General features: G+C 42.9%; 1 protein-coding gene across 1 annotated transcript in view; it reads left to right on the top strand.

Annotated features, from left to right (window-relative positions):
* The window catches only part of STC2 (stanniocalcin 2), a 66,818-nt gene that overhangs the window by 17,901 nt on the left and 23,522 nt on the right, over positions 1-25,395 (top strand). The window contains exon 2 of the mRNA XM_073624049.1: positions 9,222-9,364. Within this exon, the coding sequence (XP_073480150.1) occupies positions 9,222-9,364 (143 nt within the window). The remainder of the gene's footprint in view (positions 1-9,221; positions 9,365-25,395) is intronic.

Raw genomic sequence — 25,395 nt, 5'->3', positions numbered from 1 at the left:
GAGTGCTGCAAGGTGCGTGCAGATCTCCTTGATGGGGGAAGTCTCTCCTGCAGGCTCAGTCATGGCTGTTCGTACTGTTAGGTATCTGGCAGTTGAGCCCGACTGGTAGGAGAAAACCTCTCTTACAGCGCTGGTTCAGGAGCCACTGGAGTGGGAACAGTGGTCTCGTGAGCACAGTGGGTAGGAGTGCCTGGTGAAGGTTCTTGCGGAGGCCAGCACAGATGCTGAGTAGAGATCCTTCTGGAATGGCTGAGCTGCAGATGCTGGCAGGCAGAAGAGGAACAGCAGACAGGCAGGTAGGAGGTATAGAAGCAGCGGCACCTGGAGGTGGATGAGAAGGCCGGAATGCAGCAATACAAGGCACAGGCAAAGGCAGGGTCAGACAGTCCGGGTTGGCAGGAGATCAGGCAGATATTAGCAAATGGATAATCACAGGGTAGTCAGGCAAGCAGGAGGTCGGCAACGGGTCACAAGAAGATAGCAAGGTCAGGCAGGCCAGGTCGATAACAGTAATGACAATCAGCAGGCAGGTTCAGGAACACAGGTACGGAGCTGCAGACGAACAGCACCGCATGAGTGCAGCTGTCACACTTTTAAAGGGCCCTTGGCGCCAAACAGCGATAGCGCGCACACCAGTGGGGGAATTCTGCCGTGTCACTCTGGACGGACCCCGCATGCGTGCACGCATATTCCCCTGAAAGGCACTGGCACGTCCCTGACAGCTCCAATCCAGAGTCCTACCTGAATCTGCTGCCCGAGCTCCAGGTATACATGCGCTGACACAGTCGTGGAGTATGCTGAAAGGACGATCCGCAGCAGATCCATATCTCCGCTGGGTTGACTGAAGTCTGCTATCCTGATCTTGGATCCAGGTGGAGGGTTGGATGTCCCAGACTGCAGGAAGCGTCCCACTTCTTGCCACCAATGTAACGAAACATCCCACACTCCGCTTGAGTGCTTTCATCATATACCGCTTCCTTCTTGTCGGAATATAGATATCAGATCTTCCCTACCACTTGCAACCACAAACTAGATAGTACTCCTTTGGCTGCAAGCTGGAACGTGAACTGTTTATTGAAACACAGGTACACAGAGGTAACGCTCCCTTTGCATTCAGGATGGGGTAGACTGTTCAATCAGCTGGGAGAGCTGTTGGAGGAATTCTCCCACTCCCCTCTCACAGCTAATCTACATAGACATCCCATAATACCCAAGGCAGACAGACACAATAGAAAAATGGAACACAGCCACACCCCAAACGATCTCAGCAAAGAGTCGAACAGAATGAGACAACACACAATATATACATATATACAACATTCCAGTGTGGCTGTACAGCGAGTCCAACTAGCACAGATCAGACTGGGGTTCTCGGTCACCCTGTGCCCCTAATGGACACAGGGTTATTTACACATAGGAGGGGCTGGTGGAACTGGACACAGAGTTTCCAGAGCTCTCCAAGTTAAGCTGTGTTCTACAAGCCCCCCGCCCAAAGTGACACCCGTCACACAAGTGCACTTAAGAAATGTGCACTTGGAAGTGCAGTCGCTGTAGATCTGAGAGGGACATGCAAGGAAAATAAAAAACAGCATTTTAGCTTGCACATGATTGGATGATAAAATCAGCTGAGCTTCCCCTCATTTCAGATCTTCCCCTCAAATCTACAGTGACTGCACTTCCAAGTTCACTTGTAGTGCAGAGTGGATTTGCCTTTAGTAAATCAACCCCAATACCAGACACACTCAATAACCCTTTATATGTTCCTCTACAGTTCAATGATGTTGAGTTACTATAGGCAAATAGACTGTGCACTTTGCAAAGTGCAGTTGCTACAGAGATTAGTAAATGAGGTAAAGCTTCACTTTACAAAGGGTACCCAATTACGTGCAAGGAAAATAAAGAGAACAGCATTTTTGCTTGCACATGATTGGATGATGGAAGTCAGCAGAGCTTCTGCTCATTGTGTCCTGCTGATAACAGGAAAACCTCTCATGGCCTTGTGGGAGCATATTCTTAAACCTACCTAGATCTATCTAAAGTAGACCTTTCTGTAATTTTATAAATCTGCCTGAATAAATTCCCAACACGTCACAATAGTTAGCACCAGTGAACTTTTTCAAAAACAACCTACCTTTTATCATTATGAAGCAGTCCTTGAGCTCCAGATATGTGCCCTTGCTTAGACTGAGAAGATGTCGTGAAGCTACTAGAGGCAGGAAGAAGCATATTCTCTATCTCCTTTACTCCCATGGCCATTGTAGCTGTGGCTAATCTGTCAGACATTTGTTAACACAGTTGAAAGCTGCACAGGCATCATAATTTTACAAGACTGCATAATCTCTAAGACAGCATTTCTGTTTAGGAAGTAAATATAAACCTAATCGATGCCCGAACAAAGATAATGCCAGACAATTGGCTAAAGGCATTGTTTCAGATAAAGGCATTATCAGAGGAAGGCATTATCAGAGGAAGTGAACTCTGCGATGGGTATTACAATAGATACAGGTGCTTGTTACAATTACACATTACTTAGCATGCATGCGCTTAGCATGAAAATTATTTCCGACCTTGGGTCCACCTTAATGTAAAAATAAGGAGTAGCAACACACAGGAGTAATGATAAGTAAGATAGTTCATCTAAACACGGACTGGCAGTGAATCTAGCTGATCAGGTTAGCTTGTTATCAGATAAACAGGGATGCGCTGGGTTCTATCTGAACCCAATTCAGCAGAACCTGTGGGAATCTATCACATGTTTGCTTCCCCACTTTCCCAATCAAATGAGGCTGGGGCAATCCCAACCCCACAGCTACACAAACACAAAGGAAAAGGAATGCTTGTGTCATTGACCTAATATGGCCACATGAGTATCCCCACCCTCTTGTGTATATAAATTTTCAGGGCAGGGAATGCCCCAGTTGCAGCTGATTTGTCCAGCGGGGATGCGATCATGTCACCTCATCCCATGAGTTTTTGCCGAACAGGGATTTGACTGAGTTCAGACTGAACCCAGCTTATATATTTAGACCCCTTTCCCAATCACAGGCCAAGTAGTCCTTCAACCTGTATCCTAGTATTATGTGGATACTCCCAGGGTCTTTGGTATATTCATTCAGTGACCTAGTCACTTGATAGCATGGGTGGCAGAGGTACCAACACTCTGTTTAAGAAAAAGCGACATGGATTGATCATTTGTTATTTCAATCGACATTGGTGAGCCAGTCTGCAAATCCCAACCTCAAAGTGTATTGCCAGCAGAGTGTACCTACGTATTGCTACAGAGAAAGTACCTGGCAGTTATTAGCATCAAACAGTTTAAACAGCATTCACAGAGTGGGTTATTGCTTTTTTACAGTCCCAGTACATAGTTATATGGCTCAGTCACCAGCATTATCAAGTTCAAAACATTAAAGGCTCTTGTCAGGTGGAAATACTAAAAGGGTGCAAATTCAAATGAATCATTTAGTGGTAAATTAGGTATTGGAGACAGGCATTCTTATTCCTAACACATAGAGGTTGATTTACTAAAACTGGAGAGTGCAAAATCTGGTGCAGTTGTGCATGGTAGCCAATCAGTTGCTAACTTCAGCTTGTTCAATTAAGCTTTGACAAAAAAAAAAAAATGGGAAGCTGATTGGTTTCTATGCAGAGCTGCACCAGATATTTGACTCTAGTTTTTAGTAAATCAACCCCATAATCTCCTTCTAATGCCCCGTACACACGGTCGGACATTGATCGGACATTCCGACAACAAAATCCTAGTATTTTTTCCAACGGATGTTGGCTCAAACTTGTCTTGCATACACACGGTCACACAAAGTTGTCGGAAAATCCGATCATTCTGAACGCGGTAACGTAAAACACGTACGTCGGGACTATAAACGGGGCAGTAGCCAATAGGTTTCATCTCTTTATTCTGAGCATGCGTGGCACTTTGTGCATCGGATTTGTGTACACACGATTGGAAATTCCGACAACGGATTTTGTTGTCAGAAAATTTTATAGCCTGCTCTCAAACTTTGTGTGTCGGAAAATCCAATGGAAAATGTGTGATGGAGCCTACACACGGTCGGAATTTCCGACAACAAGGTCCTATCACACATTTTCCGTCGGAAAATCCGACCGTGTGTACGGGGGAAATAAGACTTAAAGTGCATGACTGAAACCCTCCTCCCACTAGCCTTTAATTCCATTCTCCACTGACTAATCTCAAAGTTTAATATAAATATTACCTTATACTTACCTAAAACTGTACTAACCTAAAACTGTAATAATGTGGTCCATAGGTCCCAAGTCTTCACCCTTCTGAACTGCTGAGTGGGAGGCTCCTTCTTCTGCTGCTCATGTCGCTGCTTGGGTGACATGACCACTTCCCATTGGCTATTAAGTGGCGGGGTCCTCTCAGGCTCCAGAAGACTGAAATGGTTTGATGACATCACAATAAGGGACCGAGACAAGATGGGTAGCGCTAGTTTCTCCCTCTATCCTCACAGGACACAGAGGCAGCAGTGAGACCAATTGGCTACTGCTGATGTCAATCAAGTCATGTGAGGAGGGAGTGGGGGGCATTGCCGAGCTGCACTGTGTGTGTCTATAGACTTGCTATGGTGGCACATGCAGAAAAGGAGCCTAGTGCGCCAGCGGGGGACCCCAAAAAAGAAGGATCGGAGCTGCTGTCTACGATACTACTGCACAGAGCAGGTAAGTATAACATGTTTGTCATTTTAGAAAAAAAGAATTCAACCACTTTAAGTAGTGATACTCAGCTTAACTCTCTATAGAGTATTGTAGAGGCTTTACTTTGCAACCACATTACCCTGATTAAGCCACAGGGACATTGCTGTGAGGAGTCCATGTTTGAGCAGCTTTCATAATACGTTTTTCTATTAAGCTAAGTTTTAGACTTGCATCTAAACTGCTATGCCTCTTGGATCACTTTTCAGAGACATTTGACAGGCAGTGAGAAGGGGATATGATGCCTCCTCACCTCCTGTTTTAACCTCATAAAAGCCATACCAATGCACTATAACCACATGCATTGCACTCACTTGCAGGGCATTTAAGGAGCATCGCCATTCACTTGAATGGGTCATGTTCAATGGTAGTACCGCTGAGAATTGTTGCCACAAATTCAAAGCAAAGAATTGCTAACGTGGCATGTAAACACCCCTGTCCTTTGCAGCTTAAGAGGTGGCAGTTTGGGGGTGATAAAAACATTGCTGAAAACATGCATATATTTTTTTAAGGCCCCCCCCCAACTGCAAGTCTAAACAAGCCCTTATTCTGCATTGTATGTATGTGTTTTGCCAAACTGACCTTTGTTGTGCATTATTGCTTCTAACTTTTCACGTGTTTAGTAAACTGCTAGTTACGATTACTCTCTGCCTGATCACTGGGCTGATTACGTATCCTGTTAAAGTACCAAGCCATGTTACTTTTCTTTACTTCCACACTAATACACACATTGCTAATAATTTGATTTAAACTAAGAAGAGAAATGTAATAAGCTCATAGAAAGTGCTTCAGTTGCATCCTAAATAATAGATCAGATGATGACTGGCATCACAGAAACAAGCAGTGATGCAGTTGGACGGAGAAAGTGTTTAAAAGTAACATGAGAATTTGAATGTGTTTCAAGTTACCTCAGGCTTTCAAGGGCAGAGGAATTTGTTATCACCAGGCAAACCATGAATGCATCATTACACTGGTGACGCAGTTCCACAAATAATATTCTACATACATATGATGATTAAATTATCCTAGCAAGGCTCTAGTAATGATGACTGTTAGTGTCCAGGCAAAAGTTTTACCTGTAGTGATGGAGTAAGACAATAGCATGTAAGTCTATTTTCTATAAGGGTCATATGTGTAAACCTGCTGTGTGTAAAAGAGCTGGAGGTACAACATTCAGAATCTTTACTGCACTTATATTTGCAGCAGCATATATCATTTAAAGGTTTAAAAAAGTAATCCAACAGGCCCTGAAACAGCTACCACTTCTCTCTTTAAAACTCTATCTGGACCTTCCACTAAAACGCTGGACAACAGCAGGCATTGGGGATTGGGGACCTTTTTCTTCTCTCAGGGCCTCAAATACTTCCAACAACTCTCAGAAACCTATCATCTACCCAACAAAGACTTCTACATTCATCTACAAACTCATCACATTCACTCTACCGTATCCCTAACCACTAATACAGTGAGGAAAGACTTGCTCTCATTCTATGCTTCACCAACGACCAAATTTAAAGGGATCTCTTTTATTTATAATATATTATTCTGATCCAGATAAAAAATCTTCTAATATGGCCTCAAGGGAATCCATCCTGCAAATTGACATACCCCTCAACTCTTGGCATCAAGCTCTACAAACACCCTCTCTTTTCTCCAGAAATGTTTCACATTGGGAAACAGTGATGAAAATATACTATCAGTGATACTACACACCAGTCAGATAAATCCATTTCATTCCCTGAAATGCTGGAGGAAATATGATGTTGATAGTACATCTCTGGTGGGAGTGCCATATTGCCCCCTTCTGCAGGAATGTTTCCTAACTTCTTTATGAGATCACTGGTATTTCATGTGTGCTTAACCCTCAAGTGTCTCATTTTGGTCTGGGTTTATCCTTTTGGCCTCCTAAATTTCGCGCTATTGTTTACACATGTTCTGATAGCAGCTTACTTAGCCATAGAGCGTGCTTGGAAAAATGCTGCCCCACCCCATATTCTGTTGTCATCTCTTCAATTAAAGAACATTGCCATATGGAAATTCTTTTCGCTAAAACACACTTATTGATTGACAAATTTACGCTTCCCTGGCTGTCAGACGCCAGAAGCATATCACTTCCCCTTTGATTTACTACTTAAGGATTTGTTTAGGTGCTGCTGGCCTGATTCCCCTGTGATTGCTATCATTTCTCTAACCCTTGACCAGAGTGAGCTACCAATTTCAACTCTACACATTCGCACACTTATATCACGTTATGGTGTACTTATATGCTTCCTGATTCTCCCTTTACTTTATCTCTTGCTTCACCCATCTTCCACCTCTTTCTAAAGAAGCGGTGCCCCTGCTACTCAATTGCATGTCCTTTTACAAATCTTTGAGTAATATAGTGATAATTATGATGATGTTATATTTCACTTGCTCTTATGAAAGATGTTCATTTTCATATGATGGGGATGACTTGTCTTCACCTTTTTGCTTTTGTTCTCTTTTCCTTCTGAACTTTGTAAAAACATCATCTTTTTCCCAATAAAAATTATTAGAAAAAAAAATAAATTGATTTAAAAGTAATCCAAATATGTACCTAAATGCAGTCAATGAAAGATTGTGAAAGTTTCATGTTGGATGGGCACAGGCATGTTAAAGCATGATGTATGGGACTGAAGGATTAGGCAGCGTCCATCAGGTGGCATATCAGGACTAAAGCAATAGGCAGGGTTTATCAGGATAAAATATGTGACTGAAGCAACAAGCAGGATCCATCAGATGGAACTACAGGACTGAAGCAGTAGGCAGGATCCATCTGGGGGAATTACTGAAACAGTGAGCTGGATTTATTGGGGTGAATTATGGGGCTGAAGCAGTAAACATCAGCATGAAATAAGAGACTGAGGCAATAGGCAGGGTTCACAGGAGGAACCCTGTAGTAAATATTTTTTTTTTATATAACAAACATGATATACTTACCTGATAGAGCGGCCCCAATCTTCCTCTTGTTGGGCCTCCCACTGGCGATCTGCTCCTGGCTCCTCCTCTTCTTAATGTGCTACTATAGGAAGCCTATTGTAGCACACCTGCAGGCTTTATCCCAAGCCATGCTGCCTGAATCCATAGTCCCCATTCTCTCATCACAGGATTTGACTGAAAGCTTTTGTCTCCCATTGCCTCAGCAAAGCCTGTGACAGCGAGGGGAGCTGCTACAGACGGGCACAGTGCTGGATCCAGTGAGGTCTTAGGTAAATAAAAAGGGGGGCATACTGCTACCTAAACATTTAACTTAACAGAGAAGTATGGGCTTCTAAAACAAAACATATACTCACCTAGATGGACGCAGCATCGATTCGATGCTGCATCTGTTCCTCACCAGCTCTAAGACTGAGAACTAAGCGATCAAAGACCGCTGATCACTTTATTCTCAGCCTTCAGTAAGCAGAGAGCCTGTGACTGTCAGTTATCACCTCTCTGCTCTGCCCTTCAAGCGCTCACTGGAGCACTGAGCTGTAAAGGGGACTGGAGCGGCTGGCTTATGCCAAGCCAGCTGCCAGTCCAGGCATCTGGGCAGATCCCGACCATATGGTGGTGGGATCTTTTCAGAGCCTGGACTGGCTCTGTGACCTTAGCCGACAGCAGGCTTTAGCCAGCTGTCAGCTGAAACTGGGTCACAGGAGTGCAAAGCAAACATACTTCTGTGATCCCCAAGAGAAGTATAGCCAAAATAGCTTTGGCTATACTTCTCCTTTAGTGCAGAGAATGCATTAAGTTAAAGATGTTTAGACTTTAGAACCACTTTAAGCAGTAAGCAGGATCCATTTTTTAGATTTTAAAGTGTATGTCCACCCAAAAAATGTTTTTCAAAACCATTCTCTGGTGAACAGGAAGATAGTTTAAATACTTCTAACAGAAATAGCAGTAAAAACCCATTATGAGTTTTAATCCTTCCCCACTTTATCCAAAACTAGAAAGACATTGGCATAACACACTTTAAGTACTGAACCAGAAGGCAGGGTCATCTAAACAATATTATGGGAACTGTAGCAGAATTCAACAAGAGTAAATTTAGAATAGCAGTATGCAGGATATATCAGGAGGAATTTCTGATTTCATAATGGCACATGGGCCCAAACTGTTATTGATATCTTGGTAACTTGCAGGCCTAAGAGCCCTTCCACACTGGGACGGGCAGGCGTCGGCAGTAAAGCGGCGCTATTTTTAGCGCCGTTTTAGCGGCGCTATTCGGCCGCTAGCTGGGCGGTTTTAACCCCCGCTAATGGCCGAAAAAGGGTTAAAACCGGCCACAAAGCACCAGTGCAGCGGCCGCCCCATTATTTTCAATGGGCAGGGGTGCTTTAGGAGCGGTGATAATGGTGATGGAAATGTTTATGATAAAACTCTGGTGATGATAGCTATCATCATTGTGTATTGTTTTGTATTTTTTAGAGCATGCATATAAATCATAACCATTTTTTATATATATATATTCTCTACCATAACAGCTGAAATTCAACACTGCCTAGTCAGTGCTGGTGACGTGGGATGCGGAGTCTTTGAATGCTTTGAGAACAACTCGTGTGAGATCCGCGGCCTTCATGAGATCTGCATGACCTTCCTGCATAACGCTGGCCGATTTGATGCTCAGGTATTATAATGATACTAGTATTAAATGTTTATCATGGAGTCTTCTTTATAGTTTCGCTACCTGTATAATAATTGCATGACTCTCAGAAATCAAGTTCTTTCAGAAAAGTTTTTTCAGCATCTTTAAAATATAGGTGTGAAAAAGACAGATTGTGGGGTGTGCATTACTTCAAGTCCAACAGTCTCTACACCTTGTCATGTACCAAGCTGCTCTATTGATGCAGGAGACAACCCATCACATTATAGGATCAATAGGTAGGCATAGAAGGTTGGGAGGGGGCAAGCTTAATGTTCACAGGAAAAGTGTAGATTTGCATAAAGCGTCAGCTTGCTCTATCTGTGGATCCAGCGATGATCAGTTTTAATTGCCAAATGTGGCCAGCAGGCCTATGATTGATAAAAGTAAACTTCCTGTGTAACTACAGTCTGTCTTAAAATAAAGTACACTGAGCCACTGAGAGCTTCTTTTAGTGACCAATAAACAAATCTCTATATATAATAGAATAACAAAATAATGAGAATGTGAGCTTGTTGAATTCTGACTCATGTCAGATATTATGGTAAACATGCAATGACTCAAAATATGTGTTTATTGAAAATGTATACTTTTCTATAACATTAAAATGCCCCATTAAAAGTTTAGCCATAACTAAACTCTGGCTATTACACCTAAAACAAAATAAATGTCTAAATGACCATATTCACATTACAGGAATATATTTGCACACAAAAAGCATACAGTCCCTTAGCGAGATCTAACAGTACTCAGATTTAGCCTGGAACTGCTGTCTAATGCCGCGTACACATGAGCGGAATATCCGATAGAAAAAGTCAGACGGGGCACATGTGCGGCAGCCTGAGGTGAAGGTAATGTTACCTTAGAGCTCCGCTCCTCGGGAGTTTTCATCAGAGGACTACAGGTCCCAGTGAACCAGCAAGTATCCCAAAACTGCAGAAAATCCTAGCTAATACTGTCAGCTTCACTGACAATGGTCTTGAGCGCTCCTAAAACGAAAATTAAAGCAGGAAAAACGAAGGAAACGGCACACAGGCTGGCGGCTGGAATGGTGGCGGCATCCTCTCCCCCACAGCACAGCGGTGAATACACTAAAAAATCTTTACCTCACAGTCAGCACAGCGGTGAATACACTGGAAAATCTTTACCTCACAGTCAGCACAGCGGTGAATACACTGAAAAATCTTTACCTCACAGTCAGCACAGTGGTGAATACACTGGAAAATCTTTACCTCACAGTCAGCACAGCGGTGAATACACTGGAAAATCTTTACCTCACAGTCAGCACAGCGGTGAATACACTGAAAAATCTTTACCTCACAGTCAGCACAGTGGTGAATACACTGGAAAATCTTTACCTCACAGTCAGCACAGTGGTGAATACACTGGAAAATCTTTACCTCACAGTCAGCACAGTGGTGAATACACTGGAAAATCTTTACCTCACAGTCAGCACAGCGGTGAATACACTGAAAAATCTTTACCTCACAGTCAGCACAGTGGTAAATACACTGAAAAATCTTTACCTCACAGTCAGCACAGTGGTAAATACACTGAAAAATCTTTACCTCACAGTCAGCACAGTGGTAAATACACTGAAAAATCTTTACCTCACAGTCAGCACAGTGGTAAATACACTGGAAAATCTTTACCTCACAGTCAGCACAGCGGTGAATACACTGAAAAATCTTTACCTCACAGTCAGAAGACACAGGCTGCTAACGGTGAGTCTGAGTCTGAATATGAATACTGTGAATTACAAGCTGCTACACAGTCTGACATCTTCAAAAAATTTGAATGTATGCTTCAGAAAGCCCTCAAACAGACTTCTGATCATATAACTGACAAACTGACTAAAGAAATTAGAGAACTAGGTCAGAGAACAGCTGACTTAGAACTGAGGGTTGATGAAATTGATAATTTTACACAGAACTATATGTCTGAGATGAAGGTACTAAAAGAGGAAAACCTTACATTACAAAATCGTTTAGAGGACCAAGAGAACAGAGATCGCCGATCGAATCTGCGAATCAGGGGAATCCCTGAATCTGTTCTAGACCTGCAGGCTAATATCACGGCGCTCTTTCAAGAATTATTACCTGGAACCCCTATTGACAGGTTCGAAATGGATAGAGTGCATAGAGCGTTAGCCCCAAGCAAAATAAATGGTCCCCCGAGGGATATTATAGCTAAATTGCACTTTTACAGAACCAAAGAACAGATACTAACAGCTGCCAGAGGGAGAGAATCTCTTAGCTTCCAGGGCAATACCTATCAACTCTTCACAGATTTGTCCCCACTAACGGTTGCAAAAAGACGTGCACTTAAACCTCAACTCCAGGTACTCCAGAGAAATCAAATTTCCTATCAATGGGAATTTCCTTTTTGTCTCAGATTTACTCATTTGGAAACAAAATATGTTTGTCGCTCTTCAGAGGACTTGAAGTCAGCCCTATTTGATATGGGCCTAGCCGAAGCAATCTTACCAAATGACCAGTCTCATAGGCGTTCAGCTTTTCGTTCTACACAGCAAAACAAAGACCCAAAACCCAGCTATTCCACATCTTCCCATCAAAATCTTAACAAGCGAGGTTGATATGAACATTCACCACCAAACAATGAGGATTCAATGGACTGACAATCTAAGCCAGACTAGTTATTTGTCCTTGCTATTTTTTTCCAGCACAGTATGCTGACAGAGTTAATAAACTGGCCATATTCATGACTGAAATGAGTTATGGCTACATACTACTGTTATGTTACAAAAATATATATTTTTTTTTAATATTTTTTTTTTTATTTTTTTATATTAACTTTTTTTCTGTTTTTTTTTCCTCTTAAGTTTTTGAACTTTTTTTTTTTCTTTTTTGTAACAATTTAAGCAAAATTTTTCCATGATAGTAATGGAATAGTTCCTGTGGTCCTCCGATGTTATACATCCCTTAGGAATTTCTTGTTGCCCATTATTCCACCAATTACTCCTACCATTGTTATGGGGTCTCTATTGGTGGTCCCGGACCCTCTCAGAGAGTTCTAAAAACTCTCCTGAGATGCTCCTACACCCTATTATTTAGCCTTTATATACTGCTAAATTGTCTTCATATTGGGTTTGTTCGATTCTCCTCTCCTTTTTTCTTTTTCTATTCTATTGCTTCTTTCTTTAATCTTTGCTATTCCCTCCTGACTCTCCGGTTGGTGATCCTGGTTCTCGGTGAGTACTCTGCTTGTTATGCTATAATATTCGCATTCGTTGCTTTATGGATCCTATAAATATCTTGTCATTAAATGTACAGGGGTTTAATACTCCACATAAGCGAACCAAGGCTTTACGCTCTTTTGCTATGAAAAAAGCTAATATTATATGTTTGCAGGAAACGGATTTTACTGACAAAGTTTATCCCAAATTTCTTTCATCATCATATCCACAATTCTATACTGCTTCAGCTACGGTTAAACAGCGCGGAACTCTCACTGGTTTTCACCGTTCCACTCAGTTTAACCTTGTATCCAAAATAACAGACCCTGAAGGACGATATGTTCTCCTAACAGGATTTATTTCTGATAATCCTATTACTATTGTGTCTTATTATGCCCCTAACAAACGCCCAACTGCTTTCTTATCCCACCTTTTTCAACTTATAGAAGTACATAAGTTTGGTACTGTTGTTATTTGTGGGGATTCTAATGCTACTATTTTCCCGTTCTTAGATAAATCTCCCCCTGGACCTACCACAAACTCAATAAACCTAACTTTTCAACATCTACTCACCACTCATAGCCTGGTAGATACTTGGCGAGAGATGAACCCTATTAGTAGGCGCTTCACTCATTATTCTTATCCGCATAACTCTTTTTCACGAATAGATCATATTCTAATCCCGTCAAGTATGCTACCAGAAATTATATCATCCAAAATCATTCCTTTTCCATGGACAGACCACTGCGCAGTATTCATTACCATTGCTTCCACAATTCCTAGATTACACGATACCACTTGGTGTATAAACTATTCAATTCTGACCCACCCTTCTCATCGTGTTGAGATTGAAAAAGCACTTTCTGATTACCTAAAATCCAATGATACAGACGATGTCTCTGCTATTACATTATGGGAGGTGCACAAGGTAGTCATTAGGGGTAGACTGATACAACAAGCAACTAACCTTAAAAGAGAACGCAAATTGTTGTTTGCAAAACTTGAATCTACCTTTAATGACTGTCATCAAACTTTTCAAACCTCCCCAAATGCTACCAACAGTACCAAACTAGAAAAAGCCCGCCTGGATCTAGATCTTTTTCTTACTGATACCGCAGATAAACTTATAAGTAAACGGCAGCATGTTCAATATTGCAGGGCAAATAAACCTGATACACCTATGGCCAGAATTTTAAAAAATTCACAACATATACATACGCCTATCAGATTGAAAGTATCCCGGGAATCTTACACTAGTAACCCAGTGAAAATACTTGAAATTTTTCGCTCTAAGTTATCTAAACTATATTCTTCTGCCTCAAATTTTGATAAAACTAAAGCAGACACACTGTTCTCCAATATCACGCTTCCTAACCTTGATCAACAACAGAAAGATCTTCTTGAATGTCCAATTACAGATACTGAAGTCCTTAACGCAATAAAATCTTTAAAATTACGTAAAAGACCAGGCCCAGATGGATTTTCGGCAACATATTATAGACAATTTGCATCAATCTTAACACCTGTCTTAACTAAAGCCTTCAATTCGATCCTTAAAGGTAACTCATTTAGAACAGACTCTCACCTCTATAATAGCAATGATCCCCAAACCACATTCTGACTCCACCTCCTGGACTATTTATCGTCCTATATCCCTCCTAAATCTCGATATAAAATTAATTGCTAAAATTTTGGCCACTAGACTGAATAATATTATTGGCCTACTAATCCATAAAGACCAAACAGGCTTTATGCCTAAACGCCAAGCTGGAGATAATATCAGGAGAGCACTCTTACTTATTAATGCGGCTAAAACTAGACGAATCCCAGCGTGTCTTGTATCCTTAGACATAAGGAAAGCATTTGATTCGGTTACGTGGCCTTATATGGAATATGTCCTTGGTAAATGGGGATTTGGAAACAATTTTTTAACCTGGGTCTCATCCTTATACAATAATCCTAGAGCATATATCAAATATGCAGGCTATAAGTCAACAATGATTGATATCAAAAGAGGCACTAGACAAGGATGCCCTCTTTCCCCTCTACTTTTTGCCCTAATAATAGAACCCCTGGCACACCTTATTAGAACCAATCCTGACATTAAAGGTATCGAACTAGGTGGTTATCACCATAAACTATGTCTCTTTGCGGATGACATTCTCATATTTTTGTCTCATCCCCATATATCCACCCCTAATCTACTAAAAACACTAGATAATTTCGCCCAAATATCAGGACTACATGTTAATCCAACAAAATCAAATGCATTAAATATTTCCTTATCTCAATTAGAACTTCAGCAGGCACAAACTTCCTTACCCTTTACTTGGGTTCCAAAGCTGCTTCCATACCTAGGATTAAAACTCACAATCTCTCTTAAAGACCTTTTTGCGGCAAATTACTTAACCCTCCTTAAACAAACTTCCGGCTTCCTGAAACAATGGGCTCTTCTATCATTGTCATGGTTGGGAAGGATTAATGCGGTAAAGATGTCAATCCTGCCGAAATTCTTATATTTATTTAGGGTACTCCCTATTTCTTTACCATCTTACTTTCTAATGCCCCGTACACACGGTCGGATTTTCCGATGGACATTGTCCGATCGGAGCGTGTTGTCGGAAATTCCGACCGTGTGTGGGCTCCATCGGACATTTTCCATCGGATTTTCCGACATACAAAGTTGGACAGCAGGAGATAAAATTTTCCGACAACAAAATCCGATCGCGTCAATTCCGACCGTGTGTGGCCTGTTCCGACGCACAAAGTGCCATGCATGCTCAGAAGAAATTCTGACACGGGACAGCTCGTTCTGGTAAACTTAGCGTTCGTAATGGATACAGCACTTTCGTCACGCTGCAATGTTCAAAATGGTTTAATACAGCGCACTCTGTTCTTCTTTATAATGTGACAAGAATTAAGTAGTTTTGCTGCTCATATTCACACACACTTCTCACAAACTTCTTTCGTTACTATTTATCGGGATTCCCTCAATATATTTTGATTTCTCACATCTGACAACATATTTTTTTTATTTTTTTGACTTTAATGTAGAATCTTTTTTTGTGTTTCTCTTTTTTAATTTTTTTTTTTTAGTGATTTTGATTTGTACTCCCGAAAATGTTTGTGTGTTTTTTGTGACAAGTTCCCCCAACACCATTGATATGTTGTTCTATTTAATCTGTAGGAGATTGTTTGTTGTTGTCTCTTGTTAATTTCACATTTTATGTTAGAAATGTACCTGAATCGTCACCAACAAACTGTCCTTTTTGGATGAAAACACACACAGGAGAGTAGAATTTACCTAAAAATATTTTATTAAGGGGTCACAACTATAAACAAAGAGGGAGGCAACGCTGGAGAAACTGCAGAAGTGGGCGAAGCCTTGAACCCCCAGGGCAGACATCAATTATTTAAAAGCAAAATTGGTGGCCTGAGGAGTCCTTATCTAAGGGAGGGCAGTCTGGTCCAGAAGTCCCAGAGATCCGGAAAACAGCAGATGACATCTGTGTCCCCAGGCTGTGGTCATACGAGAGACTGCAGCTTTTGTCAGACCAGACTGAACCCAGGGCAATCACTCTTTGGTCTTCCTTCCACGCTTCCTTCCAGCCTTTGGCTGTGGTGGTGGAGTTGTGGCAGCAGGAGGAGGAGGAGGAGGAGCATCGTCGATCTCAATGACATCCGTCTTGTGTGTCAGTTCCCCACTCTCCCCCTTACGTAGGACTTTATAAATCAGGTCCTCAGAGATCTTGCGTTGGCCCTCCTGCATGCCCTGCAATTTGGTGGCAGCCATGCAGGCAAAGGCCTCTTCAGGACTGGGGAAGGCTCTGAGGGACGCAGAAGCCTCCTGGATCAGCCTGTATGCTGAATCCTGCACAGGACTGGGAGTGGCCTTCCTGGCCCTTTTGTATGGCAGGTGGAGGGGAGGAACCTGAGACTCAGTCAGGCTGCGACTTGTCCCAGGCTTCTCTTGGCTGACACTTAGCCCCGCCTCCTCCTGGCTGCCACTAATCCCCGCCTCCTCCTGACTGCCACATTCCACAGCCTCCTCCTGGCTGAGGTCTTCCTGTGTATGAAAAAGGGACATAGTTTTAGTTTTTTTTACATCAATCACACACAATTTTCACCTCCTGACTGCTGCAAATTGAATGTTAACAAATATAACAGACTATCCTTCTGAGCCCAGCATTTTTCATTCTTGTCCCAATTTTGGGTGCCCACTACTGTCTATTGATATGTAAAACACTTTTTTTAATCAGCAATTAATGATCAATAATAACATCTATAGTAAACATCATTTCTTTATTGCCCAGAAATCTGTAGAAGAATGCTATACCTGACTCCAGCTGGGCTCCTCCACTTCTTCCTGGCTGGAAGGCCCAGGTTGGACATCAGAAGCCTCAGCTGGGATGGAAGGAAGAGTGGAAGGAAGAGTAGAGAGGGATTCCCTGACTTCAGTGTGGTCTGACAGAAATCGCAGTCTCTCGTAGTACCACAGCCTGGTGACATAAACGTCATCTGCTGCAGCTCCGGATCTCTGGGAATCTGTGACCTTCTTGCGCTCCCTAAGATATGTGCTCCTCAGGCCACCAATTTTTGCTTTTAAAAAAGGGATGGTTGCTGTGGGTACCACCGGCTTCACCAACTCCAGCAGTTTCTCCAGCGCTGCCTGCCTCTTTTGTTTGTGGTTATAGTGGGGGTGTCTCACCTGCCACAGACAGGGCAGCTCCCTGTACTTGTCTATGAACAGGGGCAGGAAATTGTGGTCGTTGAACCCATCCATTTTCTCAGCAAGACACAACACAAGACAAACCCTAATGTCAGGCCAAACTCCCCTAATCTTGTTACAATATAGGCTTCAATTTCGAAGCAGTATAGGCCCAAGTTTAGATCCTACCTTCGTTAGCACGATCGGCGTCTCCAATGCTCCTTCCTCCGCTCACAGATCGTACGTAAGACGCGCACGTTACGATTTATACACACTGCGCATGCGTATAACTCCGCCCGCCCCGACGTTCTTTCTATTCTATTCCCCGCCCCTTTTCGTTCGGCGCAGTGGAGGAAGAGCACATGGCGGATAGACAGCAGGATCGTGCTAAGTACAGCAACGAGGAGGAGGAGGAGGAAAGGCCGGAGCCTGAAACGTCCCAATCCAGAAGGAGATTAAAGGACTCAAATATGTCCTTTGGGGAGATGTTGGAGATGGTGGACATCCTGAAGAAGGCCGACTATGATGGAAAGTATGGGCCTTACCCCAACCCCAATGTCCGAAAGGCCAAGATCATGGCGAAAGTGGTCCGGAGTCTGCAACGGAAATTCAGGGTACGACGATCGAAAGATCAGCTCAGGAAGCGGTGGTCGGACCTGAAATTATGAGAACATGAGCAGTACAGAAAGATCCGGAGAGTGCTGCAAAAAAAGTAAGTAGTTGTGCTCTGTTCCTATTGTTCTTGTGTTTATTATGTTCGTGCTGCTCCATGTGCTTTTAGGAACTGTTGTACAGTTTAAAATGGCAAATTTCATGTTCATGGGCACATTATTCGTTCGGATCACACATTTTTATTTCGGACTATAAAATACCATTGTTTAGGCCATATGCATTTGGCCACCATTTTGAGGCCCTATACTTGTCTTCAAAGAATTGGGTTGTGTAGATGGCTTTGTTACTAGAATGAAATGCAAACTAGATTCTGTGTAAGGAGAGGACACTGAGCAGCTGTTTTCACATCTGGACACTGGAGCACTAGTGTGGGACCCCAGAACACCATTTTTATTAGGGGGGCCACACAGGTGCTCCAGTGTATACTATAGGGGGGGGGGGCTACATCTGTGAAGCTTGTACTAAACAGGTAAAGTATCGCAGATTGACAAAGGACACTAAAAATGCTACATCTTGGAACTCTGCTAAAATAGATCATTGTACCCCACTTCCAAGCAATGTTTCATCTTTATAGTTCTGCCATCAAATATCTGTGTGCTAATTATACCATTTTTGTATTACATAGGGGATAAAAGACTTGGAGGACACCCCTCATCCGAGGAGACCACAGCCCCCCCCTCTGGAAGAAGGTGAAATCCCCCCAACACAAGATGAGCAGGAGGAAGAAGACGTGGTGGAACAAGTCACCACAACAGGTGAGTGTCTGCGACCACAGGCTCCGATAAGAAATGGATGGCGGCATATTTTTTAGACCTAATTTATTTTGGGTTCCTCACTTTTTAGGCTATCGTGAGGTTGTGGATGAAGATCCTTTCACATCAGAAAGTGCCCAGATCGTGATCGGGGAGATCATGGGGTGTAATTTACAATTGGAAATCATCAAGCAAAACATCAATGATGTTATTCCAAAATATAAAAACATCATTGATGTTTTGGGGCGAGTTTAAAGCCCCTCCAAATCACTTTCTTCTTTTGTCTGCTACAATTTGCGAAATGTTTTTGTGATTTTTCCCAAAGCCAAATTTGGAGGATGCACACAGTGTGTCAACATGTGCTATCTGCCATCACGGGAGATCAATGGACGCGTTTTGGGGGTGCAACCCCTTCCTCAATAATAAAGTAGCGGTGAGGAAGGGCTTTCTCCCCCAAAACACGTCCCTTGATCCCCCGTGATGGCAGCTAGCACATGTTGACATTGTGAAATTTGTGTGCATCTTCCAAATTTGGCTTTTCCAGGGGTGATTTCCCCCCATCTGAACACAATATCAAACACAGTTCCTAAATACTCATGTCTGATATTGCCTTCAAGTTCTACCAAATGTGAACTTTGTAAGATCAAGATTTGTGTCTTTCTTGTGGGTTTTACACAGGCCTGTTTTCTATAAAATGCACATTTTGATTTTGGATAATGACACCACAAAAATTGTTATACAACAAACATGTTGGTTTGTCAGAAAAACCTTTGGTAAATGCACATGTGATTGTGCAGGTATTAAAAAGATTGCTAATCAAGAATGTGTGGATTATTGTCTCAACGCTACAACAATTTTGGGGTGATGTAATTGTTGTTTTCTGAGAAAATGGGGGTAATTTCCTAAGGGCAAATCCTCTTTGCACTACAAGTGCAGTTTCAGTGCAGTTGCAAGTGCACTTGTAGTGAAAAGTGTCTTTGCATTTAGTAAATAACAGCCAACAGTGCTTTGTATAAGGTTACACAATCACGACATTTTCTGGACTCCACACATTTCTGTCAGGGTCAGCTCAAACAAACACAAGCAGTAAATGTCCACAAAGAAGAGCCTGGGGGGAGATGCCTGTCGAGAACTTGAGGTCCTGCAGGCTTCTCCCTGTGGCCAAATACCGCAGGGTAGCGACCAACCTCCGCTCCGGAGTGATGGCTTGCCTCATGCAGGTATCCTGCCTGCTGATATAGGGGGTCAGCGAAGCCAACAAACGGTGAAACACGGGGTCCGTCATCCTGAGAAAGTTCCTGAAATCATCAGGATTATTCTCACGGATCTCACAGAGCAAAGGCATATGACAGAACTGGTCACGCTGAAGCAACCAATTCTTGGTCCATGAACTCCTCCCCACCCTGTTCATGGACTGGACTTGTGTCAAGGTCAGGACCCCAACACGAAGCCCCGGCACAGCACGAACTCTACGAGGAGTACGCATATGAAACATGGCTAGAAAACGGTCGGCTGCTCAGAACGAAGTAACAGAACGCACTGAAGAACAGCAAGGCCTGTGAAGAGCCACCTGAAAAACAGCAACGAGCGGGCAAGATCGCACAGAAAACTCCGATACGAACTGACTGCACGCACTGAAGAGCAGATACAAACCCACAAGCACAAACTGAACGGCAGAAAACGATCTGAAAGCCACGAGTCTGAAAAAGCGCGAATCGTCTCTCACCAAACTTTTACTAACACGAGATTAGCAAAAGGAGCCCAAAGGGTGCCGCGCTTGGTTCTGAACCGGCCTTTTCTAGTCTCGTCGTACGTGGTGTACGTCACCGCATTGTTGGCGATCGGAAATTCCGACAACTTTGTGCGACCGTGTGTAGGCAAAACAAGTTTGAGCCAACATCCGTCGGAAAAAATCCTAGGATTTTGTTGTCGGAATGTCCGAACAAAGTCCGACCGTGTGTACGGGGCATAAGACTTACTCGACGTAGAGTTATGTCCTTCATTTGGGTACCACCAAACCTCGTATACCTAAATCTACGCTTTACCTTAATAAATTGAGTGGTGGTTTGGGATTGCCCAACTTTTCCTCCTATTTCTACGCTGCACAGCTAGCACTTATAACCAAGTATCATACTTCTGTAGAAGCTCCCCTATGGGTAGCTATTGAATCAGTGGAAAGTGACCCTATCTCAGTGGCAAAGATGTTTTGGCTCTGTCCTGCTGATAGAATACATCTTTCTAATCCTATCACGAAACAGACCCTAGCAGTATGGGATAAATGTAAATTTGCACATAATCTTCAATCAACACATAATCCCTTGCTTTCATTTCTTAATAATCCAGCCTTTTATCCTGCCTGGAAATTCCCAAAATCATTCTCTGCATGGACCTCTACGAACCTCACTCATTTATACAATCTTTCCTCGACTAAAGCTATTTATACATTTCCTGTACTATGTGAAACCTTTGGGTTACCTAAAACTGAAATATTTCGATATTTACAAATTAAAAATTTTTATGAACCACTTCTTAGTACAGGCTCAACTCTTAATCAAATGACTCAATTTGAGCGGATTTTTATAAGTGATCCACACATTAGAGGACTTATCTCAATATTATATTTCCAACTTAATATGATATCTAGTGAGTTTCTACCCTCATACACAACTAAATGGGCACAAGATATGAATCCAGTGTTTAATAAACAAGATTGGTCGAATATATGGTCAGCCACCAAAACTTCCTCTCCAAATTGTTTTGCTGTAGAAACTAATTACAAGGTTCTAGCATGCTGGTACCTTGTACCAGCTAGAATAGCTAAATTTGTCCCCACATATTCACCTAATTGCTTTAGAGGATGTGACACAGCAGGAACACATTTTCACATATGGTGGCAATGCCCCGTAGTTGAAGAATTCTGGAAGAATATATTTCTTATGGCTTCTAAAGCCCTGGAAATCACGATTCCTCCAGATCCTGCAACGGCACTCCTAAACCTTAAACCCACAATACTCACCCATACTCAATTCCAATTGTTTATCCAACTTACCACTGCAGCTAAACAAACGATTGCCAAGGCGTGGAAGTCCCAAAATCTAATTCTTGCTGAAGCTAAACACAGAATGAACAGAGCACTTTTATACGCCAAGATGACAGCTATTGAAGAAAATAAAATAAATAAATTTCGCAAAATTTGGCAACCATGGGTTAAAAACTACCTCCCTACAGATTTTGACCAATCTCTGTTGTTACCACACTAAGATATATATCATATTATTACTGAAATATATATTATATTTGTATACCTAATGAGAGCTGGATCATCATCCTGGGAAACTCTCTTTTTTTTTTTTTTCTCTTCTTTCCTTCTTTCCATCTTTATCTCTCCTCCCTCTCCTTTTCTTTTATTATTTCCTAAAATATTCCTATGGATACTTGGTCTAATAACTTGATTTATTTCTCTAATCTTACATCTAGAATCCCAACTAGTGTATAGTAAATATGGTTGTAAGATATCTCTAAAATTACTTTATTTTATTAACTTATTTATTTATCTTTTTTATCATACTGCAAAGATCTTCTGATGATTGATATGTATCCATGTATTGTATCATTTTATTTCTTCTTCTGTGAAAACTCAATAAATATATTTAACAAGAAAAAGTCAGATGGAGTCTTTTCATCGTATAATCTGCTCGTGTGTAGGCCTCATCGGACCTTTTTTTTTGAAAATTCTGACGGACCTAGAAATAGAACATGTTCTAAATCTTTCCACCGGAACCAGTTCCTATCGGGAAAACCGCTCGTCTGTATGCTGTTCCGACGGACCAAAAACAACACATTCTCCGAAGCAAGTAAGAGACGTAAGCTATTGGCTACTGGCTATTGAACGTCCTTTTTCTAGTCCCATCGTACGTACTGTACGTCACCGCGTTCTGGACAGTCGGACTTTGGTCGGACTTTAGACTGCTTGCATGGAATTCCGTCAGAGTTCAGAGAAACCTTCGGCGTTTAGTCCGACATCAAAACCGGTCATGTGTACAGGGCATAAATGCCAGCAGACTGAGAGTGATTGTCACTGCAGAAGGTTAACTGAACCGTGAACCCTATGGTCTACACACAGTAGAAACCATGTACCTTTCAAAGCATGCTCTGCTGCAATTCTGACCTTTAAGAAATGTCTGTGTCACTTGCTGCAACACCAAGACAGAAATGTAACAGAGTTATAAAATACAGTAGGGGGTGTGTGTGTGTGTAAGTGAGTACTCCTCCCCCCTCCACGATCTCGGGCTAATGGACACAGCTGAGATGCGGTGCACGTGAGAAAGGGCTTTGCCAACTCGCCTGTCTTCGGCCACCCACGTGCAGTAAGCAAGGATACGCCGGCATTCGAGAGGGAGGGGGGCGACTGCTCGCACCGGCTATTTTCCCCTCATCTGTCTCCAGCCTCTCGGTGCAATAAAGCGACCATACGCCGGCGCTCTCCTGACGGCAAACGGACAGCCAGTGCAGCAGAGCAAAGCAAAGAGTAACAGAAGGCTGAAAGCTGAGGGGTGGTGTATGGGAGAGAGGGCTTTGCTAGCCTGTTTGCCTGTCTTTAGCCTTTCCGTGCAGCAAGACAGACACATGCCGGCTTCTCCCTGATAGCAGACGGGCGGCCAGCGTAGGTGGAGAGAAAAAGAGGAACGGCTACTTCCCCATTTCAATACTCCACTTCATACAGGCAGACTCCACAGTGTGATAGAAAGTGGAGAAGCGGTGTATGGGAGAGAGGTCTTTGTTAGTCTGCCTGCCTGTTTACAACCTCTCCGTGCAGCAAAGCAAACACACACCGGCATTCTTCTGAAAGCAGACGGGCAGCCAGCTGGAGTGGGAGAGTGAGAGAGGTGGAGAGAGGAGTGGCTGCTCTCACAGGCTGCCCTCCCCCCATGTCTCTACTCTATTCTATACGAGCAGAGTGTGATAAAAATTCGAGGATGACAACACGCAGACAAGCAGCCCTGCAACCAACAGCAGGGAGAGGCAGAAAATCGATAGATGGCATCAAAGTGTACCTATCCCCCCGCATACCTGAGCAAACAGGAAGGTCGGACACAAAGAAGCAAAGCGGAGGCAACATCATGGACTGTGCAGAAACAGCAGAGCGGGAGTCCCGGATAAAGCAGGCGAGTACCCGGAGGACAAGTGACAGTGTCGTGGCAAACGGTAAGAGATCCCCTACAGCAGGGAGAGGAAGGAAGACCCCAGAGCCAAGCCCCCCCGGAAATGGTGGGAGCCCCAAGGTAATAGGGGCTAAGAATAAGGGCCAACTCATCCCTGGCAATGGACATCTACCAGTGGACATACAAAGCCCACTGGTAGAGAGCTGGGATACAATGACGCAATGGGAGGATAACAGGTGGTCATTAGAAGAGGCACAGTCCATAGACACAGAGACTATGATGAGAAGAGGAGGAGAAGACCCAATCCCTGATATGGATCAAAGTATCCGACAGGAACATCTAGAAATAACAAGGGGGGATATGGGAGTAAGCGGGTCACCACATAGACACGAGTGTGAGCAGGAGAACGCTCAGGATGGCGAGGGGAACCCACAGGGGCAGAATGGACAAAATGCAGACCCAGAAAGGGACATCTGGGAATTGTTGAAGGCCCTCCCCACCAAAAATGACATTCAGCAATTAATACAAGCAGTTGAGCAATCCTGTATGCAAGCAGTGGCAAGTTTAAAAGAGGACATCAGGGATCTAGGACACAGAGTAGAAGGGGCGGAAAAAGAACAAGAAACTATCACACAGGCAGTGGTAGATGTTCAAGAGTCCATGAAAAAATATGAAGAGATATTAAATTCATACAGAGAACAGCTGGATGAGTACGAGAACAGGGATAGGCGACAAAATATACGTATAAAAAGATTAAAGGAGTCAATTACAGCGACAGAATTAGCCCCAGCAGTACAAAAAATTTTTGGACAGATTCTGGGGGATCAAGCCCCAAACGTTATTGAAATAGACCGGGCACATCGGGTCCCTCCCCAGAACACAAAAGCTGACGTACCCAGAGATGTAATTTGTAAAGTTCACAAATACACCGTGAAAGAAAATATAATGAAGACAGCACGTAATATTCCTACAATTACATTTGAAGGCTCAAACATAGCATTGTATCCAGATATCTCAAAAAGAACTCTTTTTAAGCGAGGGTCGGTCCGTCCACTGTTAGAAATCCTACGAAAGGCTGAGATCAAATACCGGTGGGGGTTCCCCTTTAGTTTAACAGCTTCCAGGGATGGAAAAACTGCAACTTTGCGAACAAAGGATGATTTAAAATCATTTATAGAGAAATTAGACCTTCCGCTGGTGGACTTTACGGACTGGGGAATAAATTCCTTAGGGCCCCCCTGCAACGAGCAGATAAGTGGCAAGAGGTACCGGCAAGGGTTAACAGGGGTAGAGCCCAAAGAAGGACTTAAAGGACTTTTTTAGGGGGGTTTTTTTCCCCTTCTTATTTTTTTTGTTGTTGTTTTTCCACCTGGGAAGGGTTCTATAGGGTGAAGCCCGGGAGGAGGGGGGAATAGATGCGGGGACATGAGGGAAAATGAGGACCTTGTGTAGGTCAGTAGGCCAGCCCCAATTAAAGGGAAGAGTAATCCTGCGGAATGCAGGGAAAGGGGGTAGCTTGCGCGTGG

The sequence above is a fragment of the Aquarana catesbeiana genome, linkage group LG03 (genome assembly GCF_042186555.1).
Source record: "Aquarana catesbeiana isolate 2022-GZ linkage group LG03, ASM4218655v1, whole genome shotgun sequence".
Classification (NCBI taxonomy): domain Eukaryota; kingdom Metazoa; phylum Chordata; class Amphibia; order Anura; family Ranidae; genus Aquarana; species Aquarana catesbeiana.
Note: the sequence above shows the minus strand (reverse complement) of the source record. Positions and strands in the feature narration are given on the sequence as shown.